Here is a 22,254-nt window from a genome sequence, read left to right on the forward strand (position 1 = left end):
AAAATATATCCAGGACAGGTAGGAGAAAAAACGCATTTTAACCCGCCCCCCCCCCCACCCCAACCCCAAAGGCGCCAAATTTGCGCACACGGCCAGTGGCAGAACTGCAGCGCCGCTGAAGGTAAGTTTTGTAACATACCTAGTGGACCTGTACATCAATATTTGTTAAACACAAACCCACCTGTTTTTTTGTTTTTACAGGACAATATGGCCCAATGATATATTTGGCAGTGATATGGAGGATGAAGTCCAAACTCTTCTTAACATTTACTTCAGACACCAGACGCTGGGACAAACAGGCACTTTTGCACTCCTGGGCTCCAATCATGATCTATCAGAAATTGGTTCAAGGTTGATGGAACTGAATGGAGAGATTCAGGATATGATTCGGAAAGCTCAGAGTTACCGTGTTATCAATATCCACCTCCCAAACCCCAGTGCTGCCAATACTTGTCTCTGACAGAAATGTCCTGTCTCCCTTCTGCTTACGACTGGAAATGCTGCCACGCTGTTCTGAAACCCTTCAAAGATTTTTCAACCTTAGGAAAAATTGGCCAGACTGTTCTCACACTTCTGACATTTCACAGTCTCACCAAACCTAAACGGGAAGATCTAAATACCAGAAGACCAAAAGTAAAATAAAATACCCAGTTGAATATTAAAATAGCTTTCTCCAAAGCACACACTCATTTCTACATTGGGTAAATTAGATTAAGCAGATAAGGTTACAAGTTCACACTGAGAGCACCAAAGGTCATCACACATTGAAATTGTTCTTCCCAAATAATTATTTTGACAAAGATGTAAATTTAATATATTTAAGTATAATCATATACTTCAAATTATAAACTACATCCCTAGAACAGTTTCAGATTGTAAACTTGTTTTTGTGTGGTTTGTGCCTATTTGCTTATTATATGACTTAATAGCAGGCAACATGAAGCTGTATGCAATGCACTAGGAAGCAGTTTTGTTAAGCTGAGAGCCTGTGCGATTTAACCTTTTTCTGGCTAAAAATTTGTTCACACTGCTATAAAGCACATTTTTGTGAGAAAAAATGTCACTCGCATTGTCTATGAAGGTACTTTACTGAGCCATTCAACAGGATTTGTACTGTATATGAAATACCATGAACAATCCAGATGAGAAATATTTAAGTATTGGCTGCTTTTTCTACTAGATGGAAGCTTTTATGGATTTATTTATAAATAATAGGCAAGAGGCTGCTTTAAATAGTTTTGTAGAGGAGGCTGAAATTTTACCCTTGTTAGCCATTGCCCGCTAAACTGATTTAGCATGCACATTTATATGTAAAATATAAATGGCATTGAAGCCTTTTCAAAACCAATAGTCAATTCTTTAACTTTCTAACTTAAACCCATGTAGTTCAACGTTCCGCCGGCTCAGAATTATCATGTCATTGGTGTGGATGGGGTGTTACTTTAAGATTATGCCTCATTTCTTAAAGCTTTGTTCAGAAGCTCTATGATTTTTTTTGCATGCAAAATCTGTTGCACATTTAATAACATCTTTGCAATCATTCATATATCTTACTTGCCTTGTAAATAATGTTCCACATACTGTGAAGTATTTCGGGTTTGCTTTGTTCTGTAAATGCGTGCACTGTATATATAACTGCTATATGTCATATAACTATGCATTATGCCTTGTGGAAATGTGAGCTCTTATTTAATGCTTTCCCTTGCACTTCAACTGGTCTGTCGAAACCGCCAGTAAAAAAAAAAGCAAGCTCTTAAATTGGTTGTTTATCTTTATTGAAACTCAGCTTCCTAGATCAGGATATAGAGACATGGAACTGTAGATGCTGGTTTAGAAAAAAAAAAGACACAAAGTGCTGGTGTAACTCAGCAGGTCAAGCAGCATCCCTGGCGAACATGTATTGGTGTCATTTTGGAGTGGGGCCCTTCTTCAGTGTGTGTGTGTGTGTGTGTGTGGGAAGCTGGAGGAGAGGAGTGGCAGGTAATAGGTAAACACAAGTGAGAGTGTTTTGATAGGCAGATAGCAGATGGGAACAAAGGCCAGAGATTAAAGCAGGTGTGAGACAGAAGGATTGAAGAGTTGTGAATTGTGAAGCCAGAGGAAGGAATGTGGGTGGAGGGGAGAAACAGGTGCAAGTCCTGGTGCGGCACAGGGGAAGGGAAGAAAGGGGGGGAATTGTAGGCATTACCTAAAGTTGGAGAATTCAAAGTAGTTCTGAGAATATAGATCCAAATGGTACAAGATTCTGAAGCACAAAGGAAAAGCAAAATCAAACTGTTAAACTCCCAAAATTAATGTATAATGCACAAAATCTAACTATATAAATTTGTCATAGTGATTGTTATTTTAGCATGTAATAACCACCATTGTGCACACCAGCTCAGTTGAACTGGATTAATTGCGTTAACCGTTCATACAGAGTGGGCCTTGGGCTAGAATGCTCTCAATGGGAAGGGCTGGAGAAAGCAAGTACCAAACCCCTGAGAAACCAGGTAAGAATGGGCACAAAGGGCCAGAGATAGCACTATGGAGATAGCAAGCAGCAGTGCGACTTGGGGAAGGTAGGAAGCAAGCAGCTGGAAGCACTGAACATCAGAAAGCAAAGAGACCAATGCAGAGCAAGAACTAAACAGAGGGAATACCTGAAAGGAGTGGAAACTGAGCAGCCAGCAAAGCGAGGGTGTGATTCAGGAACATTATGGAGGGATGCTTTTGGAAGAGGAGGCTGCAAGGTTGAAAAGATATGGGGAGAATAGACTGATCAAAAATTTTGAGAGCAGGTACCAACAGCCTCAGGTATGCTTGTAACCAAAGTCACAGACATCTGTGTGATTGGCCCTAGAGTGTAAATTTGCAGATAGCAACAGGCCTGGATGGAGTCCCTAGCTGTTTTTTCAGGATCTGCATGGACCAGCTGGCAGAGGTATTCAACCATTAACTCCTCACTGCTCCATTCTGAGGTTCCCACCTTCTTTGACCATTATCATTCTAGTTGACAAGATAATGTGCATTAATGACCACCATTATCATGAAGTGCTTTGAGATGCACAGAGTCTCTTGCTCGGAGTAGTTGAATCGAGGACCAGAGGCCTAAGATGAAGGGGAAAGATTTAATAGGAATCTGAGGGGTAACCTTTTCCACACAAAGGGTGGTGGGTGCATGAAACATGCTGCCAGAGGAGGTAGTTGAGGCTGGGGCTATCCCAATGTTTAAGAAACGGACAGGTTGATGGATATGGGTCAAATGCAGGCAGGTGGGACTAGTGTAGCTGAGGCATATCAGCCAGTGTGGGCAAGTTGGGACAAATGGTCTGTTTCCATGCTGTATCACTCTTTGACGGAGTAATCACTTTGCAATTATTCTCAACTATGGTGCCCACAAGGATGAGTTCTCAGACCTTTACACCCTACACAATACTCCGGGCAAGAATTCTGCTCCATGTCCATTATCTTCAGCCGCTCAGCCTGGTTTCCCTATGGTTTTCATACCCTCACACCAGGTGCAAGGCAGCTGCCATCTCCCTTGCCCAACACACATCTAACACCTAGATATAACTAAAGACACATGTCAGACTCCTATTTATTGACTACAGCTGCCTAGGATACCATAATCCCAATCAATCCAATCTCAAAACTCCAGGACCTAGAAATCTGTCCCTTCCCCAACTTCCCAACCCACGGGCTGCTTTCCACCAGTCCAAGGTATTTGATGTGGGCAATAACAACCCCGAGGCATGTCACCCTCTCCCTCGGAAAAACAAGAGTGACAAACTGACCCTAATAATAAGGTTTGCGAACAGAAAGCATTAAACCGCACTGTTAAGGCCAGGAAAAAAACTAAAGGGATCAGATATTTACTATATGAACATCTGACAAAAAAGAATACGGACATTGCCAGAAAGGCACGTTTCCTGAGCAAGCAGAGGAATATTCAATCTTCATGGGCGACAAACTGTGAAGTCTTCATAAAACTGGATGGAACACCTGAAGAGGCGAGAGTGCTGGTCATCAGAGATATGGAGGAATTGGACAAATACCAGTGAGACCAAAAGAACAATACAACAAGGTAATGGAAAAATGAGGGACTAAATAAATACACTACATACTACCAGGACAAGTTCTTAAATAAGTCATTTATCTCTGTCAGGAGATAATGATGAACCACAAACAACAAGGAATGCAGAATAGGATAAACTGGGTTTGAAAACTTTTGAATATACCGAGCATAAATCACAAGATATGGAAAATGATTATGATCCAGAAAATAATTTCTTCAACAATATCAACAATTACTGCTATTACACAGATGAAGGTTGTCAGATCATAAAATATCAATTATCCATTTTAACGGCAGAAGCCTATATGCCAACTACCAAAACATCAAGGAATATATGTCAATTCAATAAACCATTCAATATAATAGTTATGACATGGATCAGCCCTGAGAAGGATGTGGACTTTGAGTTGATTAGATATGAACTGAATTATATGAACAGGAAGAACAAGAATGGAGGGGGAGTGGCTTTGTATGTGGATAAAAACTTTAAATATAAGGTGGTGAAAGCATGATAACAGTGGTTGATAACGTGCTAGAATGTATCGCAATAGAGATCTGTGGAAGGATTGGGGAAGGATTGGATGGAAGGATTGGATGGAAGAAATATTTGGTAAAACAATTCAAAAGGTTATGTTCATCTGTGGGAATGTCAACGTAGATCTATTAAATCCAAACAAGCATAAAATGACAGAAGAGTTTATTAATACAATGTATAGTATGTGCTTATATTCAAAAATCACTAGATCTAGCAGAATTACATCTCACTGTCCAACGCAAATAGATAATACTAGACCTGTGGGACCAGTTGGGTCCCGTCCCCTCGACGCGCGGTTGCGGGGGAGGGGGGGGGGGTGGACTGCTGCATCACACACACACACTAACCACCCCACACACTAACCACCCCACACACTAACCACCCCACACACACACGCACACTAACCACCGTCCTTGATAGTATATTAATATTATTCATTCGCTCCTTTCACCCCATCCCCCACCCTATCCACTCACGCATCGCCCCCAACTCGCAGACGCGGCTAGACGGGGGTAGAGAGAGAGAGCAGAGACAGAGAGAGGGCAGACAGAATAGACAGACAGAGGGCAGAGGCAAAGCAAGAGCAGAGAGGGGCAGATATGGAGAGGGAGGGGGTAGAGAGAGAGAGAGAGAGAGAGAGAGAGAGGGGCAGAAAGAGAAAGGGGCAGAGAGAAAGGGGCAGAGAGAGAGAGCGAGAGGGGCAGAGAGAGAGAGGGGCAGAGAGAGAGGGGCAGAGAGAGAGGGGCAGAGAGAGAGAGAGGGGCAGAGAGAGAGAGAGGGGCAGAGAGAGAGAGGCAGAGAGAGAGAGAGAGAGAGAGAGGCCGAGAGAGAGAGAGAGAGAGAGAGAGAGAGAGAGAGAGAGAGAGAGGAGGAGAGGAGAGAGGACAGAGAGAGAGCAGAGGAGAGAGAGAGAGAGAGGCAGGAGAGAGGAGAGGAGAGAGAGAGAGAGAGAGAGAGAGGAGGCAGAGAGAGAGAGAGGGGGGAGGGAGAGAGAGAGGGGAGAGAGAGAGAGAGAGGGGCAGAGAGAGAGAGAGGGGCAGAGAGAGAGAGGCGAGAGAGAAGGAGAGAGAGGCAGAGAGAGAGAGAGAGAGGAGGAGAGAGAGAGGGAGGGGAAGCAGAGGAGAGGGGGGCAGAGAGAGAGAGGGGGCAGAGAGAGAGGGGGGCAGAAAGAGAGGGGGGGAGGAGAGAGAGGGGGGGAAGAGAGAGAGGGGGGGCAGAGAGAGAGAGAGGGGGGCAGAGAAGGAGAGGGGGGGGGCAGAGAGAGAGAGGGGGGAGAGAGAGAGAGGGGGCAGAGAGAGAGAGAGAGGGGGCAGAGAGAGAGAGGGGGGGCAGAGAGAGAGAGAGGGTGTGCAGAGAGAGAGAGAGAGAGGGGGCAGAGAGAGAGAGGGGGGGCAGAGAGCGAGAGAGAGGGGGCAGAGAGAGAGAGGGGGGCAGAGAGAGAGAGGGGGGGGGCAGAGAGAGAGAGAGGGGGGGCGCAGAGAGAGAGAGAGGGGCAGAGAGAGGGGGAGGAGAGGGGGGTAGAGAGAGAGAGAGAGAGGGGGAGAGGGGAGAAAGAGTGTGTGAGAGAGAGAGAGAGAGAGAGAGAGAGAGAGAGAGGGGACAGAGAGAGAGGAGCAGAGAGAGAGACCGAGGACCCGAGTGACCAGAGATGGACCAAGACCGAACCGAGAGCTCCAGTACAGGTCCCGACCTGCTCGTTCTTTCTGCGTCTTTTGAATAACCGGGGGGGGGGGGGGGGGGGGGGAGAGAGAGGGGTCGGGGAGTGACGTCACTCCCAGGGCGTGCAGACCCATTGTGACAGTCATTTTTAAATTCAAAGTTTTGTCAGATTTTTGAACATTTTCAGCAATAACTCGAGAAATAAAGCATGACATTTTCAGATAAGGTGAGTTCGGACTCCAAGGGAAAAATGTCTACCAGAATATGTAAAAATTTTACCGTTACCGCGCTGTTTTTTCCACGAAGGTGTGATTATACACAAACACAAACACACCCACACACACACACAAATAAAAACACATCCAAGATCAGACTTTTAATAGTTACTAGACCAAGTGAGACCCATTGGGTCCTATCCCCTCAACGCGCAGGAGGAGGGGGAGGGGGGAGGGGAAGGCAGCCTGCGGCATTGCACACAAACTAACCACCCCCCAAAAACACTAACCACCCCACACACACTAACCATCCCCCTTGATATTATATTAATATTATTCATTCGCTCCTGTTACCCCATCCCCCGCCCTATCCATTCACACATAGCCCCCAACTCACAGGCACGGCTAGAGAGGGAGAGGGAGAGACGGCAAGGGTAGGGGCAGAGAGAGGGCAAGAGCAGGGGCAGAGAGGGCAGGGGCAGAGAGGGCAGGAAAGGGGTAGAGGGAGGGCAGGGGCAGGGTAGAGGGAGGGCAGGGGCAGGAGGACCGAGGACCCGAGACCGGGTCTGTGTAATACTACACTTGACGCTTTACCTCCCCCCTTGACTCCATTCAAGGACCCAAGCTGTCATTCCAGGTGCGACAGAGGTTCACCTACACCACCTCCAACCTCATCTATTGCATCCGCTGCTCTACATCAGTGAGACCAAGCGTAGGCTTGGCGATCGCTTCGCCGAACACCTCCGCTCAGTTTGCTCTGTCCTCTGGCTCCTCCTCTTCCTTTCTTCTTCCCGTAGGTATGTATATGTGTACACATACATGTGTATGTGTATACATATGTATGTAGATGAGATAAAGTTTGTGGATTAATTAAATGATATGTAGATGAGAAAGTTTGTGAATTAATTGATGAGTAGTAGAGAAGGGGTAGGAATAAATAAGTCCTCCTACTCCTTTTCAAACGTATGATTTAAGTTGTAATGTTTATGAGAAGTTATTCAATGAGTTGTGTATAGGTTTATTGTTCATTTCATTTTTTTGTTATTTTGATTTGTTTTTACTTTTGTTTTACATGTTTGAAATAAAATATATACTACTGCAGGCCACAGCGAGACAGGGAACAAAACCTCCTTCATGGTAATTCTCAGCTCTGTAGGGAGGAACTGCAGATGTTGGTGTAAACCAAAGACAGACAAAGCTGGAGTAACTCAATAGATCAGGCAGCATCTCTGGAGGAAAGGAATAGGTGACATCTTGGGTCAAGACCCTTCTTCAGACAGTCAAGGATAGGAAAGAGAGATAGTCTTATTTGACCCAAGTATTGTCTATGATCTTGGCAATGAGAAAACAAGACCTCCATTTAAAAAAGGATAATGCATAAAACTAGAAAGTTTGAACAAGTGCACTTTAATAATTTATTTCATTTAACATATGGTAATTTACAAGTTGTCTGTGCTAGGTAAGTAACCAAGTACCACACAAGATCAGTATTTCATCTTCACACAAATGGTGCCCAATTTCAAACAATATACTTGAAGCTATACGTATTGTCACAGGATAAACGCTTGCCCCGGCAACGGCCACACAACTCCTGGCGATGTGGTCGCTTTGGATCAATGTGCCGCTTCTTCTGAGTACAAGAGCAGCAGTTTTTGAAACAAGTCTTAAAAAAAAAAAATCAAAGCCAAAAATTAGGTACAATTCAGCCAAAGGACTGGAAAGATTCATGACTTGCTTGACTGATGTTTTATGCCTAGTAATTGCACATTTAAAAGTCAACTTACCTGACATAGAATAGCTTCCACCCTGTAAGGATTATATCCCTTATCACACTTGCGGCAAAATTGCTTGAAGTAAACCTGGAAAAAAGTTATTTATACACATGACAATTAAACACATCGGTTATGTGCAGGTAGGCAAGTTATGTTCTTGCCATCATGTCCTGCACAGACATTGTGGACCTAAGGGCCTGTTCTCATGCTGCACTGTTCTATGTTCCAGGATGTTTCCAAGTTGTGGTGCAGCTGGTAGAGCCACTTCCTTACAGTACCGGCAGCTTGGGTTCAATGCAAGCCATGGCGCTGCTTGTATGGAGTTTGCACCTTCTTGTGAATACATTAGTTTTCTCTGGGTGTTCAGATTTCCTTGCATATCCCACAGAAACACAGGTTGTAGGTGAATTGCCCCTAGTTTGTTGGAGAGTGGTAGAATCGACAAGAGTTGATAGGAATGTAGAATTAGTGTAGATTGGTGCTGATGTCAAGCAATGGGTTACAGGGCTGGCCACAAGTGGCCATTGAGTACCACCTCCGTCTATGTAAAGGGTCAAAGTATCTAAAGATCAATCCACTCCAATCTTGTATCAATGTACTTTGAGCAATTTTAAATTGTTGATGTCCCATTTACACTTCAGACACCTTTCATTTAATTTATAGTGTGGAAACAGTCCATTTGGCCCACTGAGTCCACACTAACCATCAATCATCCATACGCAAGTTCTATGTTATCCCAGTTTCACATCATACATACTAGGGGCAATTTTCAGAAGCCAAATAACCTACAAGCCTACAAGTCTTTGGACTATGGGAGGAAACCGAAGCAACCAGAGAAAACCCATGAGGTCACAAGGAGAACAAGCCCTGTACAGATAGCACTCGAGGTCAGGATCAACCTAGGTCTCTGGTGCTGTAAGGTTGCAACTCTACCACTGCTCCACTCCATTGTTCACCTCTTCAATTAGCAGTATTTCATTCAACCTCAACACCAAAATTACTTTGCGTTTTTTCTATTTGTGTAATTTAAGCATTAACGTTCACTGACACCCAATCCCAATGGAAATATTTGTTTGGTGGGGAGCTTAAGTTATTAACTCCATGTACTGCTTGTGAAAACTACCAAAAGGTGTGCACTAAAAATGCAGGATTAAGTCATGTTGCATGGATTTGTGAAGGAGAAAATCATGCTCGACTAATCTCTTGGAATTTTGAGGATGTAACAAGTAGAATGGATAAGGGAGAGCCAGTGGATGTGGCGTATCTGGACTTCCAAAAAGCCTTTGATAAGGTCCCACACAAGAGATTAGTGTGCAAAATGGTATTTTGCCCATGGTATTGGGATAGGGTATTAACATGGATAGAGAACTGGTTGGCAGGCAGGAAGCAAAGAGTAGGTTCTTTTCAGAACGGCAGGCAGCGACTAGTGGGGTGCCGCAAGGTTAAGTGCTGGAACCCCAGTTGTTTACAATATATATTAATGATTTAGACAAGGGAATTATATGTAACATTGCCAAGTTTGTAGATGACAAAGCTGGGTGGCAGTGTGAGCTTCGAGGAGGATGCTAGGAGGCTGCAGGGCGACTTGGATAAGTTGGATGAGTGGGCTGAAGCATGGCAGGTGCAGTAAAATGTGGATAATGTGAGGTTATCCACTTTGGTGGCAAGAACCAAGCAGATTATTATCCGAATGCTGTCAGATTAGGAGAAAGGGAGGAGCAACGAGATCTGGGTGTGCTTGTACATCAGGCACTGAAAGTAAGCATGCAAGTACAGCAGGCAGTGGAGGAAGCCAATGGCATGTTGGCTTTCATTGCGAGAGGATTTGAGTTTAGGAGTAAGGAGGTCCTATTGCAGTTGTACAGGGCCCTGGTGAGACCGCACCAGGAGAAAAGAACTGTGGACCAGAAGGCAAGGTTCCCCCGGAGGAAGAGGAATCTGGTCCACTGGTGGAGAAAGATTCTGAGCCTCCTGAACAAAAGGTTGCAGGCGCGAGAGATCATTCAGTGTTTCCACTGTACAATCAATAAATTACAGGTAAAAATGTTTACCTTATTAGTTCCTGAAATACACCAAACATAAGCACTTTCCCATCTGATGTTGCAGTCTTTGCAGTGGTAATAACCATACTTCTGTTCCAGAAACTGAAAAAAAGGAATCTGTTAGTTTCACTAAACTCAATGATCGTCAACAGTTTTAATTTAACAGCACATCCAAATTTGAAGTTATTATTTTAGAATTAGTTTTGACTCATTAGAAAACTATTATGAGAAAAGAATCCTACAATCAACACCCTAGTAGGCAAGTATAGAAGTCAACCATACTCAGTCCAAACAAAGTGGAATGAAAGGCCATTTTCAGAATATTGCTTTCAAAATTTTAATTCACATTAATTGGCGTCAGAAACCTGACCCAGCTCTTGTTTTTCTTTAATGAGAAATCTCACACTCACAAAAAAATAAAAACAAAAAAGAAACTCAGATTTAATTTTAAGGTAGTTCACACCCAAAATAGAGACTGCAGATGCTGGAATCTTAGAATCATACAGCATGGAAACAGGTCCTTCAGCCCAACTTGCTCACACTAATCAACATGCCCCATCTGGACTAGTCCCATCTACCCCAGCTTGGCCCATACATAACTCCAAGCAAAGCAACGCTGGAGGAACTCAGCAGGTCAGGCAGCAGCCTGTAAAGGAATGGACACACAATATTTTGGGTCAGGACCATTGTTCAGCCAAGCTTCCTTTCCCAAATGTTTCCCATTCCCTCCATAGAAGCTGCCCGGCCAGCTGAGTTCCTCCAGCACTTTGTTCTTTGCTAACAATCAAAATGGACAATTTCTGGACAGGTCTGCCATACACGTGGACAACGTTATACCCTTTATCTGTACACTGGACGGCTTGATTGTAATCATGTATCGTCTGTCAACTGATTGGATAGCACAGAAAACACTTGTCACTGTATCTCAGTACACGCACTATAATAAACTAAAGTAAATGTTCTTCATTCAGTCGTGTTAGACCATAGTTACCTGGAAGCGAAACCTCTGCTTGCTCGCGTTTGCCTCCGCTGCTTGGTCTTCTTTCTGCTCCGCTTGCACTTGGTCTTTCACGTCTGCAACCTTTTGTTCAGGAGGTCCAGAATCTTTCTCCAGCTGTGGATCAGATTCCTCTTCCTCCGGAGGGACCTTGCGTCCACGGTTCGTTTCTCCCGGACACTGGTCAAAGACAGGTGAGTAGATGGAGACGGCGATGGGCCGAGAGAACCTCACGACGGTTGGGGACCGGGCAGTGGCCCCAGTTTCCTTGGGATCGTTGGTGGCGTCTCCGGCCCTAATGGGAGAGGGCGAGCGAGCTGCTCGGGTCGCCCCCTCGCTTCCAGGACGTCGCTTCTGGCGAGGTAAGGTCCTGGGTCCCAGTGAACATTGCACAGAAGCGTCTACTTTTGGATTGACCTGAATGCCAATCTCCTTGGTGTTAGCTTTCCTGAGACGAGGAGTGAGGCTGGGGTTCACCTGGGAGAGGATAGCTTTCAGCTGCGCCCTCTTGTAATTGTCCAAGTACTCCACCGCTTCCACGTTGACCGGCGGGTAGTGTTTCTGCCTCCAGTTCTGTTGCCTCGGCTTTGCATTGCTGTAAGGGACCGGGGCGGGATAGACAAATCCCTCCATGGCTGCTCACAGTCACGTTACCGAGCCCGGTGTGGCCTTTTATGCAGCTCCTCTTTTATCGCCCAATCATCGTTGGACGTTAATTAAGTTGAAACAAGGGGGCTTAATTGGAAAACTAATTACGTGATTGTAAATGAATCGGTCTGAAGAAGGGTTCAGACCTGAAATGTCACCTGCCCATGTTCTCCAGAAATGCTGCCTTACCCGCCGAGTTACTCCAGCGTTTTGTGTTAGAGTCAAACATAGAGGAAACAGGCCCTTCGGCCCAACATGCTCACACCAACCAACATCTATACTAGTCCAACTTGCCTGCATCTGAACATTCCTCTAAACCTATCCTATCCATGTACCTGTCTAAATGTTTCTTAAACGTTGTGATAGTACCTGCCTCAACTACCTCCTCCAGAAGCTCGTTCCATACACCCACCACCCTTTTTTGTAAAAAAAAAAACTACCACTCGGGTTCCTATCTTTCCCCCTAACATAATTTCTCATGTTATATTTATTTTGTATTCTTTACAGCAACGCTGAGGGATACAGCTCATCCAGGGCCAATCTGAAAATGGGAATTAGGAATGCCAAACTCAATCACAAACGGCGGATTGAGGAGCACTTCCAAAACAACTCTGACCCCAGGCGCATGTGGCAAGGAATCAAATCCCCCAGACAACGCCACCCTTCCTGACGAGCTAAACCATTTCTATGCTCGCTTTGACCGGGACAACAAAACCCCAGCCATCAAAGTTGCTCCACCCCCGAATGAACAACCCCTCAGTCTCTCCACCTCTGCTGTACAAGATGCACTGAGCAAGGTGAATGAGCGCAAAGCTGCCGGCCCCGATGGCATCCCTGGCCGGGTGCTTAGGGCATGTGCTGGACAACTATCCCCAGTCTTCACCGACATTTTCAATCTCTCACTGGCCCAGGGTGTTGTCCCCACTTGCCTCAAGACATCAACCATCGTGCCAGTGCCCAAACAGTCAGCCACAGGAGTCTCAACGATTTCCGCCCAGTGGCACTCACCCCTGTCATTGCTAAGTGCTTTGAGCGGCTGATCTTGGCTCACCTCAAAGCCAGCCTCCCCACCACACTGGACCCCCATCAGTTTGCCTACCGGGCCAACAGGTCTACAGAGGACGCCATATCGGCGGCCCTACACTCTGCCCTGACCCACCTGGACAACAACAACTCCTACATCAGGTTGCTGTTCATTGATTTCAGCTCTGCCTTTAACACTGTCATCCCCGCCAGCTTGATCACCAAACTCAGCGGACTTGGCATCTCCACCTCCCTCTGCAACTGGACACTGGATTTCCTCACCAACAGACCACAGTCTGTCAGGGTCAACAACCTCACCTCCTCCACTATAACACTGAACACCGGCGTGCCACAGGGCTGTGTGCTCAGCCCTCTCCTCTACTCCCTCTTCACCCACGACTGCATCCCTAAGTACGGATCCAACGCCATCATTAAGTTTGCTGACGACACCACGGTGGTAGGACTGATCAGTGACAACGATGAGTCAGCCTACAGAGAGGAGGTCCAGCACCTGACAACCTGGTGTGCCAACAATAACCTCGTCCTCAACTCCAAGAAGACGAAGGAAATTATTGTCGACTTCAGGAAGGTCAGAGGAGGCAGTCATACCCCCTCCGGAAGTGGCGGCGCCGGGAACGGCTGCGGCTCGCTTGCAGTCCGTTTGTCTTTTATTTTTTGTGTTGTATTTTTTCGTTTTGTCTAGTTACGTTTTTGGTTTTTAGGTCGTGTTTATGTGGGGGGGGGGGTGAAACGGGGCTTGCTGTCTCTCCCTACGGGGGAATACGACCTTTTTGTCATATCCCCCTTCTCTGCCTCCGTCTACACTGAGGCCTAATGGCGGAGCTGGCGACCTCGGGACTCTGGAGGCAGCTGACAGGACTCGCCCTGAGGTCCCGTGAGGGTGGCCCAGCCCGGGGCTGGAACTGCGCTCTCGTGAGAGCGGCCTGGCGAGGGGCTGAGAGACTTTCCCGTGAGGGGCTGTGGCCCGTCGGAGTGGCCCAGCCCGAGGGAGGAGCGGCAATCCCGTCGGAGTGGCCCAGCCCGAGGGAGAACGGCACTCCCGTCGGAGTGGCCCAGTCCGAGGGAGAACGACACTCACGTCGGAGTGGCCCAGCCCGAGGGTGGAACGGCACTCCCGTCGGAGTGTCCCAGCCCGAGGGAGAACGGCACTCCCGTCGGAGTGGCCCAGCCCGAGGTGGAACGGTACTCACGTGAGGGCGATCCGGCTCGGGGCTGGAACGGTGCTCCGGTGGCTGGGACGGCGTTCTGAGGCGGTGACCTGAGTCCGGGGTTCAGCCGCGGGCCAGCGGCTGCGTGTGCTGGACTGGAGGGCGGCAGCTTCGACCACCCCCGGGCCGCGGTGTTTGAACCGGCCCGTTTGCGGGGTTCGGTGAGCCGCGGGACTGTTGGTACCATCGCCCGGTGGGGAATCGCCTCAGCGCAGAGGGAGAAGAGGAGGGAAGAGACAGTAACCCTAAGATTTTTGCCTCCACCACAGTGAGGAGGTGCTTGGAGGATACACTGTGGTGGTGTTAATTTGTGTTTATTGTTGTTTATTATTGTATGATTGTATGTATGACTGCAGGCACGAAATTTCGTTCAGACCGTAAGGTCTGAATGACAATAAAGGTATTCAATCAATTCAATCAATCAATCAATCTATATAAACGGGACTGAGGTGGAGCGCGTCTCCAGCTACAAATTCCTCGGGGTACATATCTCGGAGGATTTGTCCTGGTCCCTCAACACCTCTAAGCTGATCAAAAAGGCACAGCAGCGCCTTTACTTCCTGAGGAGGCTCAAGAAAGCCCACCTGTCCCCCCCAGATCCTGACCAACTTCTACCGCTGTACCATCGAGAGCATCCTGACCACCTGCTTCACGGTATGGTACAGCAGCTGCACTGTTGCGGACAGGAAGGCACTACAACGGGTGGTGAAAACCGCGCAGCACATCATCGGTGCCCCGCTCCCTGCCATGGATGCCCTCCACCGAAAACGGTGTCTGAGACGGGCTGGGAAGATCATTAAAGACCCCTCCCACCCCAACCATGGACTGTTTGCCCTCCTCCCATCAGGGAGGCGGTACAGGAGCCTCAGGTCTCGTACCAGTAGGATGAGGAACAGCTTCTACAATTATACCATCACATTGCTGAACTCGGAGTCCTGCCGATAGATTTCTCCGGTCCCTCCGTCCCCATTGTTTAATTATTCTGTATTTTTGATTATTCTGTATCTTCTTTTTTTTTAATTTTTATTTCTATATGCACTACTGATGCAAAACTGCATTTCGTTGTACCCATACTTAGTATTTGTGCAATGACATTAAAGTTGAATTGAATTGAATTGAATTGAAGTAAGGCAAGGTGCAGGTATGAAGAAAATCTTGTTTCAACTCCTCAAACGTGCTCTCTTGTGTTAATTTAAAAGCTGATCTTCAACCTCAACACACTTTCTTTAGCCCATTACCCCATATCCATTGATCCTTTAACATGCAGAAATCGATTAGTCTGTGTATAAAATTATGAGAGGCATAGATAGGGTAGACAGTCAGAACCTTTTCCCCAGGGTGGAAATGTCAAAGACTGAAAGGGCATAGCTTTATGGTGAGAGGGGTAAATTTTAAAGGCGTTTCAAGGGCATGTTTTTTACACAGAGGGTGGCGGGTGCCTGGAATGTGCCGCCGGGGGTGGTGGTGGAGGCAGATACAATAGAGGTGTTTAAAATACTTTTGGATGGACACATGTATTTACAAGGAATGGAGGGATATGGATTGTGTGCAGGTGGATATGTAATGGTCTTGGCATCATGTTCAGCACAGACATTGTGGGCTGAAGGGCCGGTTCTTATGCTATACTGCTCTATGTTTTGAACACATTCCTAAATTACTTAACTCTTGTTTTGAGATTTTGAGATCTTTCACCATTTAAAAATAATTAATATTAGATTTTTCAGCATTGGACTCCATTTGGCTACTTGTTCTAGTTTATTCTCTGAGGTTCTGACATACATGATAAATGGACAGGCACGTGTCATATATGTGGGTGGCACAGTGATGCAGTGGTGGAATTGCTGCCTCAGAGCGACCGCTGTCAATGCGGTGTTTGCACATTCTCCCTGTGACCGTGTGGGTTTTCTCTGGGTGCTCCGGTTTCCTCCCACATTCCACAATATGTGCGGGTTAGTAGGTTAATTGGCCTCCTTAAAATTGCCCAAAGTGTGTAGAGAGTGGATGGGAAAGTGGGATAACATAAAACTAGCGTGAATGGGTGATAAATGGTCGGTGTGGACGCGGTGGTCTGAAGGACCTGTTTCCATGCTGTATCTCTACAAAAAACTAAACTATAATAGAACATTTGATAATAACATTTGATAATAACATTTTGGTATAGAAGTATCTGGGAGGGAATAGACAGACGACATTTCTAGTTGGGACCTTTCTGTCGACTGATGGAGTTGGGAGGATAAAGCTTTAAACAAGAGGTGTTGGAGAGGGTCCGTGCATTCCCTCCACAGATGCTGCCTACCTCTACTGAATCCTGCCAGCACTTAGTGTTTTGCTGCAGATGATAGCATCTGCAGTTTCTTGTGTCCACATTTGAACTACGACCACCACATAAATATATAAATTGCATTCCATACCATCCATGCTGGGAAGGGATAAAACACAAGGAACTGCCTAACCCGCTGTTATTCTGACTGCTTGCATTTTATTTAGTAAGAGATAAATGTGTGCAGGATAGATTCTGGAGTAAATAGACAATGGGTGCAGGAGTAGGCCATTCGGCCCTTCAAGCCAGCACCGCCATTCAATGTGATCATCCACAATCAGTACCCCGTTCCTGCCTTCTCACCATATCCCTTAACTTTGCTATCCCTAAGAGCTCTATCTAACTCTCTTGAAAGCTCAGTGAAAACTGTGTTTTAGTTCTGAGTGTGCAACTTATTAAGTCCAGCGGGTAATGTGAGACAAGTGTCGACCTGAAACATCGCCGGTCCATTCCCTCCACAGATTTATTTTTCTAAAAATAAACTTTATTCATAATTGAAAAAATATGCAAAACGGGTGCAAAAATTCATACATTCTCAGTGTTTATACATTCAACAATGTCATACTCAGCAGTGTTCTCAGCTTCTTTACACAACACCCTTGCCACTCATGTGTAAGAAAGAACTGCAGATGCTGGTTTGAATCGAAGTGCAAACACACAAAATGCTGGAGTAACTCAGCGGGTGAGGCAACATCTCTGGAGGGAAGGAATGAGCGCTGTTTCGGGTCGAAGGAATGGGCCACTCATATCGCCCCCTGGGATGATATCCCTTCCCTTGTTTGAAGGTTGTCCCGACTCTGCCCCTCAATGTCCAGTAGCAGAATGACCAAGACTGCGGTCCTCCCACACAGACGCTGCCTGACCCGTTATCCCCCCAACACCTAGTGCCGCTTATGTAAAGAGCAACAGGTCGCCTGCCCATTCCCCTCACTGCTGAGTCCCTCCAGTGATGTATGCATCGCTCACGTAACGTGGGACAGGCCCCAACACAGAACAACCCCTGCCCATTCCCTGCACAACTACTGCCGGCCCTGTCACCCCTACAGCACTGTGTGTGTATCCCTATTCCCAGCATTGTGTAAGGATATGTGTGTGTCCCTGTCCCTAGCACTGTGTGTAGGGGTCTGTGTTTCCAGAACTGTGTGTGTGTGTGTGTGTGTGTGTGTGTGTGTGTCTGCTGTGTCCCCAGCACTGTGTGTGTGTGCATGTGTTTGTGTCCCCAGCACTGTGTGTGTGTGTCTGTGTCCCCAGCACTGTGTGTGTCTGCTGTGTCCCCAGCACTGTGTGTGTGTGTGTGTGGTGTGTGTGTGTGTGTGTGTGTGTGTGTGTGTGTGTGTGTGTGGTGTGTGTGTGTGTGTGTGTGTGTGTGTGTGTGTGTGTGTGTGTGTGTGTGTGTGTGTGTGTGTCTCTCTGTCTCTCTGTCTCTCTGTGTCTCTGTGTCTCTGTGTCTGTGTGTCTGTGTGTCTGTGTGTCTGTGTGTCTGTAGCACTGTGTATGTGGGTCTGTGTGGGTTCCCAGCACTGTGTGGCGCAGTGGTAGAGTTGCTGCCTTACAGCGCTTGCAGCGCCGGAGACCCGGGTTTGATCCCGACTACGGTTACAGTCTGTACGGAGTATGTACGTTCTCCCCGTGACCTGCGTGGGTTTTCTCCGAGATCTTCGATTTCCTCCCACGCTCCAAAAATGTGCAGGTTTGTAGGTTAGTTGGCTTGGTATAAATGTAAATTGTCCCTAGTGTGTGTAGGATGGTGTTAATGTGCAGGGATCACTGGTTGGTTTTGATTGATTGATTGAATACCTTTATGGGTGCGGATCCGGTGGGCCGAAGGGCCTGTTTTCGAGCTGTATCTCTAGACTACACTAAATTAAACTCAGCGGGACAGGCAGCATCTCTAGTGGAAAGGAACAGGTGACGTTTCGGGTCAAGACCCTTCTTCAGACTGATGTCAGGGGAGTGGGCAGTACAGAGATAAAATGTAGTCGGAGGCAGTAAGACTGGTGGGAGAACTGGGAACGAGGAGGGGATGGAAAGAGAGGAAAATCAAGGGCTACTTGAAGTTAGAGAAGTCAATGTTCATGCCGCTGGGGTATAAGCTACCCAAGCAAAATATGATGTGCTGTTCCACCAATTTGCCCAGGACAGAAAGGTCAGATTGGGAATGGGAGGGGCAGTTAAAGTGCTGAGCAACCGGGAGATCAGATAGGTTTAGGCGGACAGAGCAGAGGTGTTCAGCTAAACAACCTGCGCTTGGTCTCAAGAGTTGACTGCTGGAACAGCGGATACAGTAGATGAGGTTGGAGGAGGTGCAAGTGAACCTCTGCCTCACCTGAAAAGACTGTAGGGGTCCTTGGACGGAATCGAGGGGTGAGGTAAAGGGACAGGCGTTGCATCGCCTGCGGTTACAGGGGGAAAGTACCTGGGGAGGGGGTGGCTTGGGTGGGAAGGGACGAGTTGACCAGGGAGTTGCGATGGGAACGGTTTCTGCGGAAAGCAGAAAGGGGTGGAGATGGGAAGATGTGACCAGCAGTGGGATCCCTTGGAGGTGGCGAAAATGTCGGAGAATTATATGCTGTATGCCACGGTTGATGGGGTAGAAGGTGAGGACAAGGGGGAATCTGTCCTTGTTACAAATGGGGGAGGGGGAGCAAGAGCATAGCTACGGGATATCGAGGAGACCCTGGTGAGAGCCTCATCTATAATGGAAGAGGGGAACCCTCGTTCCCTAAAGAATGAGGACATCTCCGATGGCCTGGTATGGAAAACCTCATCCTGGGTGCAGATGCGGCGTAGACGGATGAATTGGGAGTAGGGGATCTTTACTGGAAGCAGGGTGAGAAGAAATGTAGTCTAGATAGCTATGGCAGTCAGTGGGATTGTAATAGATGTCAGTCAATTGTCTGTCTCCTGTGATGGAGACGGTGAGATCTAGACATGGTAGGGAGATTCGTAACAAGGGCAGTCCTCATCTTCCACTCCTTCAGCTGCCGCATACAGCATATAATCCTCTGACATATTCGCCACCTCCAATGGGATCCCAGTACTGGCCACATCTTTGCATCTCCACCCCTTTCTGCTTTTCGCAGAGACCGTTCCCTCCGCAACTCCCTGGTCAACTTGTCCCTTCGCACCCCCTCCCCAGGTACTTTCCCCTGCAACCGTAGGAGATGCAATACATATCCCTTTACCTCCCCCCTCGACACCGTCCAAGGACCACAACAGTTTTTTCAGGTGAGCCAGAGGCTCACTTGCACCTCCTCCAACCTCATCTACTGTATCCACTGTTCCAGGTGTCAACTCCTGTATATTCTTCTCTCCAGAGATGCTGCCTTGTCCCACTGAGTTACTCCAGCATTTTGTGTCTACCTTTGATTTAAACCAGCATCTGTAGTTCTTTCCTACACACTGTGTATGTGGGTCTGTGTCTGTCCCCAGCACTGTATGTGGGGGTCTGTGTCCCCAGCACTGTGTGTGTGTTTGTGTCCCGAGCACTCTATGTAGGAGTCTGTGTCCCTGTCTCCAGCACTGTGTGTCGGGGTCTGTGTAAGTCTGTGTGTGTGTGTCTGTGTTGGTGCCTGTGGGTCTGTGTGTGGGTATGTGTGGGTCTGTGCATGTGTCTGTGTGGGACTGTGCGTGTGTCTGTGTGGGACTGTATGCTTGGGTGTGTGCGTGTGTCTGTGTGTGTCTGTGGGTGTGTCTGTGTCTGTGTGGGTGTGTATCTGTGTGTGTGTGTGTCTGCGTGTGTCTGTGTGGGTGTGTGGGTCTGTGGGTGTGTATCTGTGTGTGTGTGTCTGCGTGTGTGTCTGTGTGGGTCTGCGTGAGTGGGTGTGTGTGACTCTGTGTGTGTGTGTGTGTGTGTGTGTCTGGGTATTTGTGCGGGTCTGTGTGTGTGTGTGTGTCTGTGGGTATTTGTGCGGGTCTGTGTCTGTGTGTGTGTGTGTGTGGGTATTTGTGCGGGTCTGTGTGTGTGTGTGCGGGTCTGTGTGTGTCTGTGTGGGTACCTGTGCGGGTCTGTGTGTGTATGCGGGTCTGTGTGTGTGTATGTGTCTGTGTGGGTACCTGTGCGGGTCTGTGTGTGTGTATGTGTGTGCAGGTCTGTATGGGTATTTGTGCGGGTCCGTGTGTCTGTGTGGGTATTTGTGTGGGTATTTGTGCGGGTGTGTGTGTGTCTGTGTGGGTATTTGTGCGGGGGTATGTGTGTGTGTGTGTCTGTGTGGGTATTTGTGCGGGTGTGTGTGGGTGGGTGTGTATTTGTGCGGGGGTGTGTGTGTGGGTGTGTATTTGTGCGTGTGTGGGTCGGGGGGGGGTGACCATGTGATCACATACCCGCTGACGTAACGGGGGCGGGGCCGCGACCGACCAATGAGGCTGCGGCGCGAGCGCGGCGGGAAGCTGAAGTGAGGGAGCGCCGCGTCCAGGATGTGAGTGAGTGAGGGAGGGAGCGCCGCGGGGGGGGGGGGGGGGGGGGGGGGGTAACGGGCGGGTACCAGGGTGTGAGTGAGGGACTGGGAGCGCCGCCGGGGTGGGGGGGGTAACGGCGGGTCCAGGGTGTGAGTGAGGGGAGGGGAGCGCCGCGGGGGGGGAAGGAGTGATTGAGGGGAGCGCCGACGGTGGGGGGTTGGGGGGAGGGAGCGAGCGCAACGGCGGGTCCAGGGTGTGAGTGAGGGAGCGCACCGGTGGAGGGAGGGAGGGAGCGGGGGGGGGGGTGAGTGAGGGGAGCGCCGCGGCGGGTCCAGGGCTATGTGAGTGAGGAGGGGAGCGCCGCGGTGGGGGGAAGGGAGTTGAGTGAGTGAGCGCCGCGGTGGGGGGAGGGAGGGAGTGAGGGAGCGCCGCGGTGGGGGGAGGGAGGGAGTGAGGGAGCGCCGCGATGGGGGGAGCTGGAGGGAGGGTTGGGGTGATTTAAAGCGGCCGCCGGCCCTGTCGTGTCGCGGGGGGATTAACCGGGCCCTGTGACCCATGACCGAGGGGCCACACTTAAAGCCTCTAGTCTACCTGTCTTTGATATTTCCACCCTGGGGAAAAAAGCATTCGGACTGTCTATCTCTCATAATTTTATATATTTGCTACAGACATTTAAATTATCCACATTGCAGTCATGTTAAGCTATGGATTTTATTTTGTGCCGGTGGAAATGATGCTTAGCAAACAGCCTTTTATAGATGGCGTATTGACCAACCGGGCATTCAAACTCCTGACCTTTCGATTGTAAGCCATGTAAAGACTTCAGAAAGCAGGTGGATTGCTTGTGGAATACCAAGTCTTTGACCCACTTTAACCGTATTATTTCCCAGACATTACTGAAATATGTTTCCTTTTTAAGCTTGGCACTTATTGCACAGGAGGAGGAGGGGGGGGGGGGCAACAGATCCTGTTTTTCACTCACCAGATGCCTACAAAATATAATCAGGCCAACTCTGATCAGCAATAATGCCAAGTAAGAATATATCCAAGTGACTGATGCCAAAGTAGTCCTGGTAGTATCTTTGCTCGATTTTTATGATGAGTTAACAAGTATCTTCAAAACTACTACGGTGTATAGGGTAGCCAGTCAGAATTGTTTTCCCAGGATGGAAAAATAAATACTGGAGGGCATAGCTTTAAGGTGAAAAGGGCAAAGTTTAAAGGAGATGTGTGGGGCAAGTTTTTTTAGACAGAGGGTGGTGAATGCCTGGAACATGCTGACAGGGGTGACAATAGGTGCAGGAGTAGGCCATTTGGTTCTTCGAGCCAGCACCATTCACTATGATCATGGTAGTTGAA

General features: G+C 47.9%; 2 protein-coding genes across 9 annotated transcripts in view; one reads left to right on the forward strand and one right to left on the reverse strand.

The window, feature by feature from the left end:
- Positions 1 to 1,758, forward strand: part of fry (FRY microtubule binding protein) — a 433,098-nt gene extending 431,340 nt beyond the window's left edge. For all 8 annotated transcript variants that reach the window (XM_033022865.1, XM_033022859.1, XM_033022862.1 and 5 more), the window contains one exon: positions 202 to 1,758. In XM_033022865.1, coding sequence (XP_032878756.1) covers positions 202 to 460 — 259 coding nt within the window. In that variant the 3' untranslated portion in view covers positions 461 to 1,758. The remainder of the gene's footprint in view (positions 1 to 201) is intronic.
- A 6,146-nt stretch (positions 1,759 to 7,904) lies between these two features.
- On the reverse strand, positions 7,905 to 11,920 carry zar1l (zygote arrest 1 like). Its single transcript, XM_033023438.1, has 4 exons — positions 11,272 to 11,920; positions 10,290 to 10,382; positions 8,251 to 8,325; positions 7,905 to 8,129 (listed from the first exon to the last, which is right to left on the reverse strand). The coding sequence occupies exons 1-4, from the start codon at positions 11,908 to 11,910 to the stop codon at positions 7,986 to 7,988; spliced, it is 951 nt and encodes a 316-aa protein (XP_032879329.1). The 5' UTR covers positions 11,911 to 11,920; the 3' UTR covers positions 7,905 to 7,985.
- Positions 11,921 to 22,254: the final 10,334 nt, after the last annotated feature.

This window comes from Amblyraja radiata, chromosome 6, assembly GCF_010909765.2.
Source record: "Amblyraja radiata isolate CabotCenter1 chromosome 6, sAmbRad1.1.pri, whole genome shotgun sequence".
Classification (NCBI taxonomy): domain Eukaryota; kingdom Metazoa; phylum Chordata; class Chondrichthyes; order Rajiformes; family Rajidae; genus Amblyraja; species Amblyraja radiata.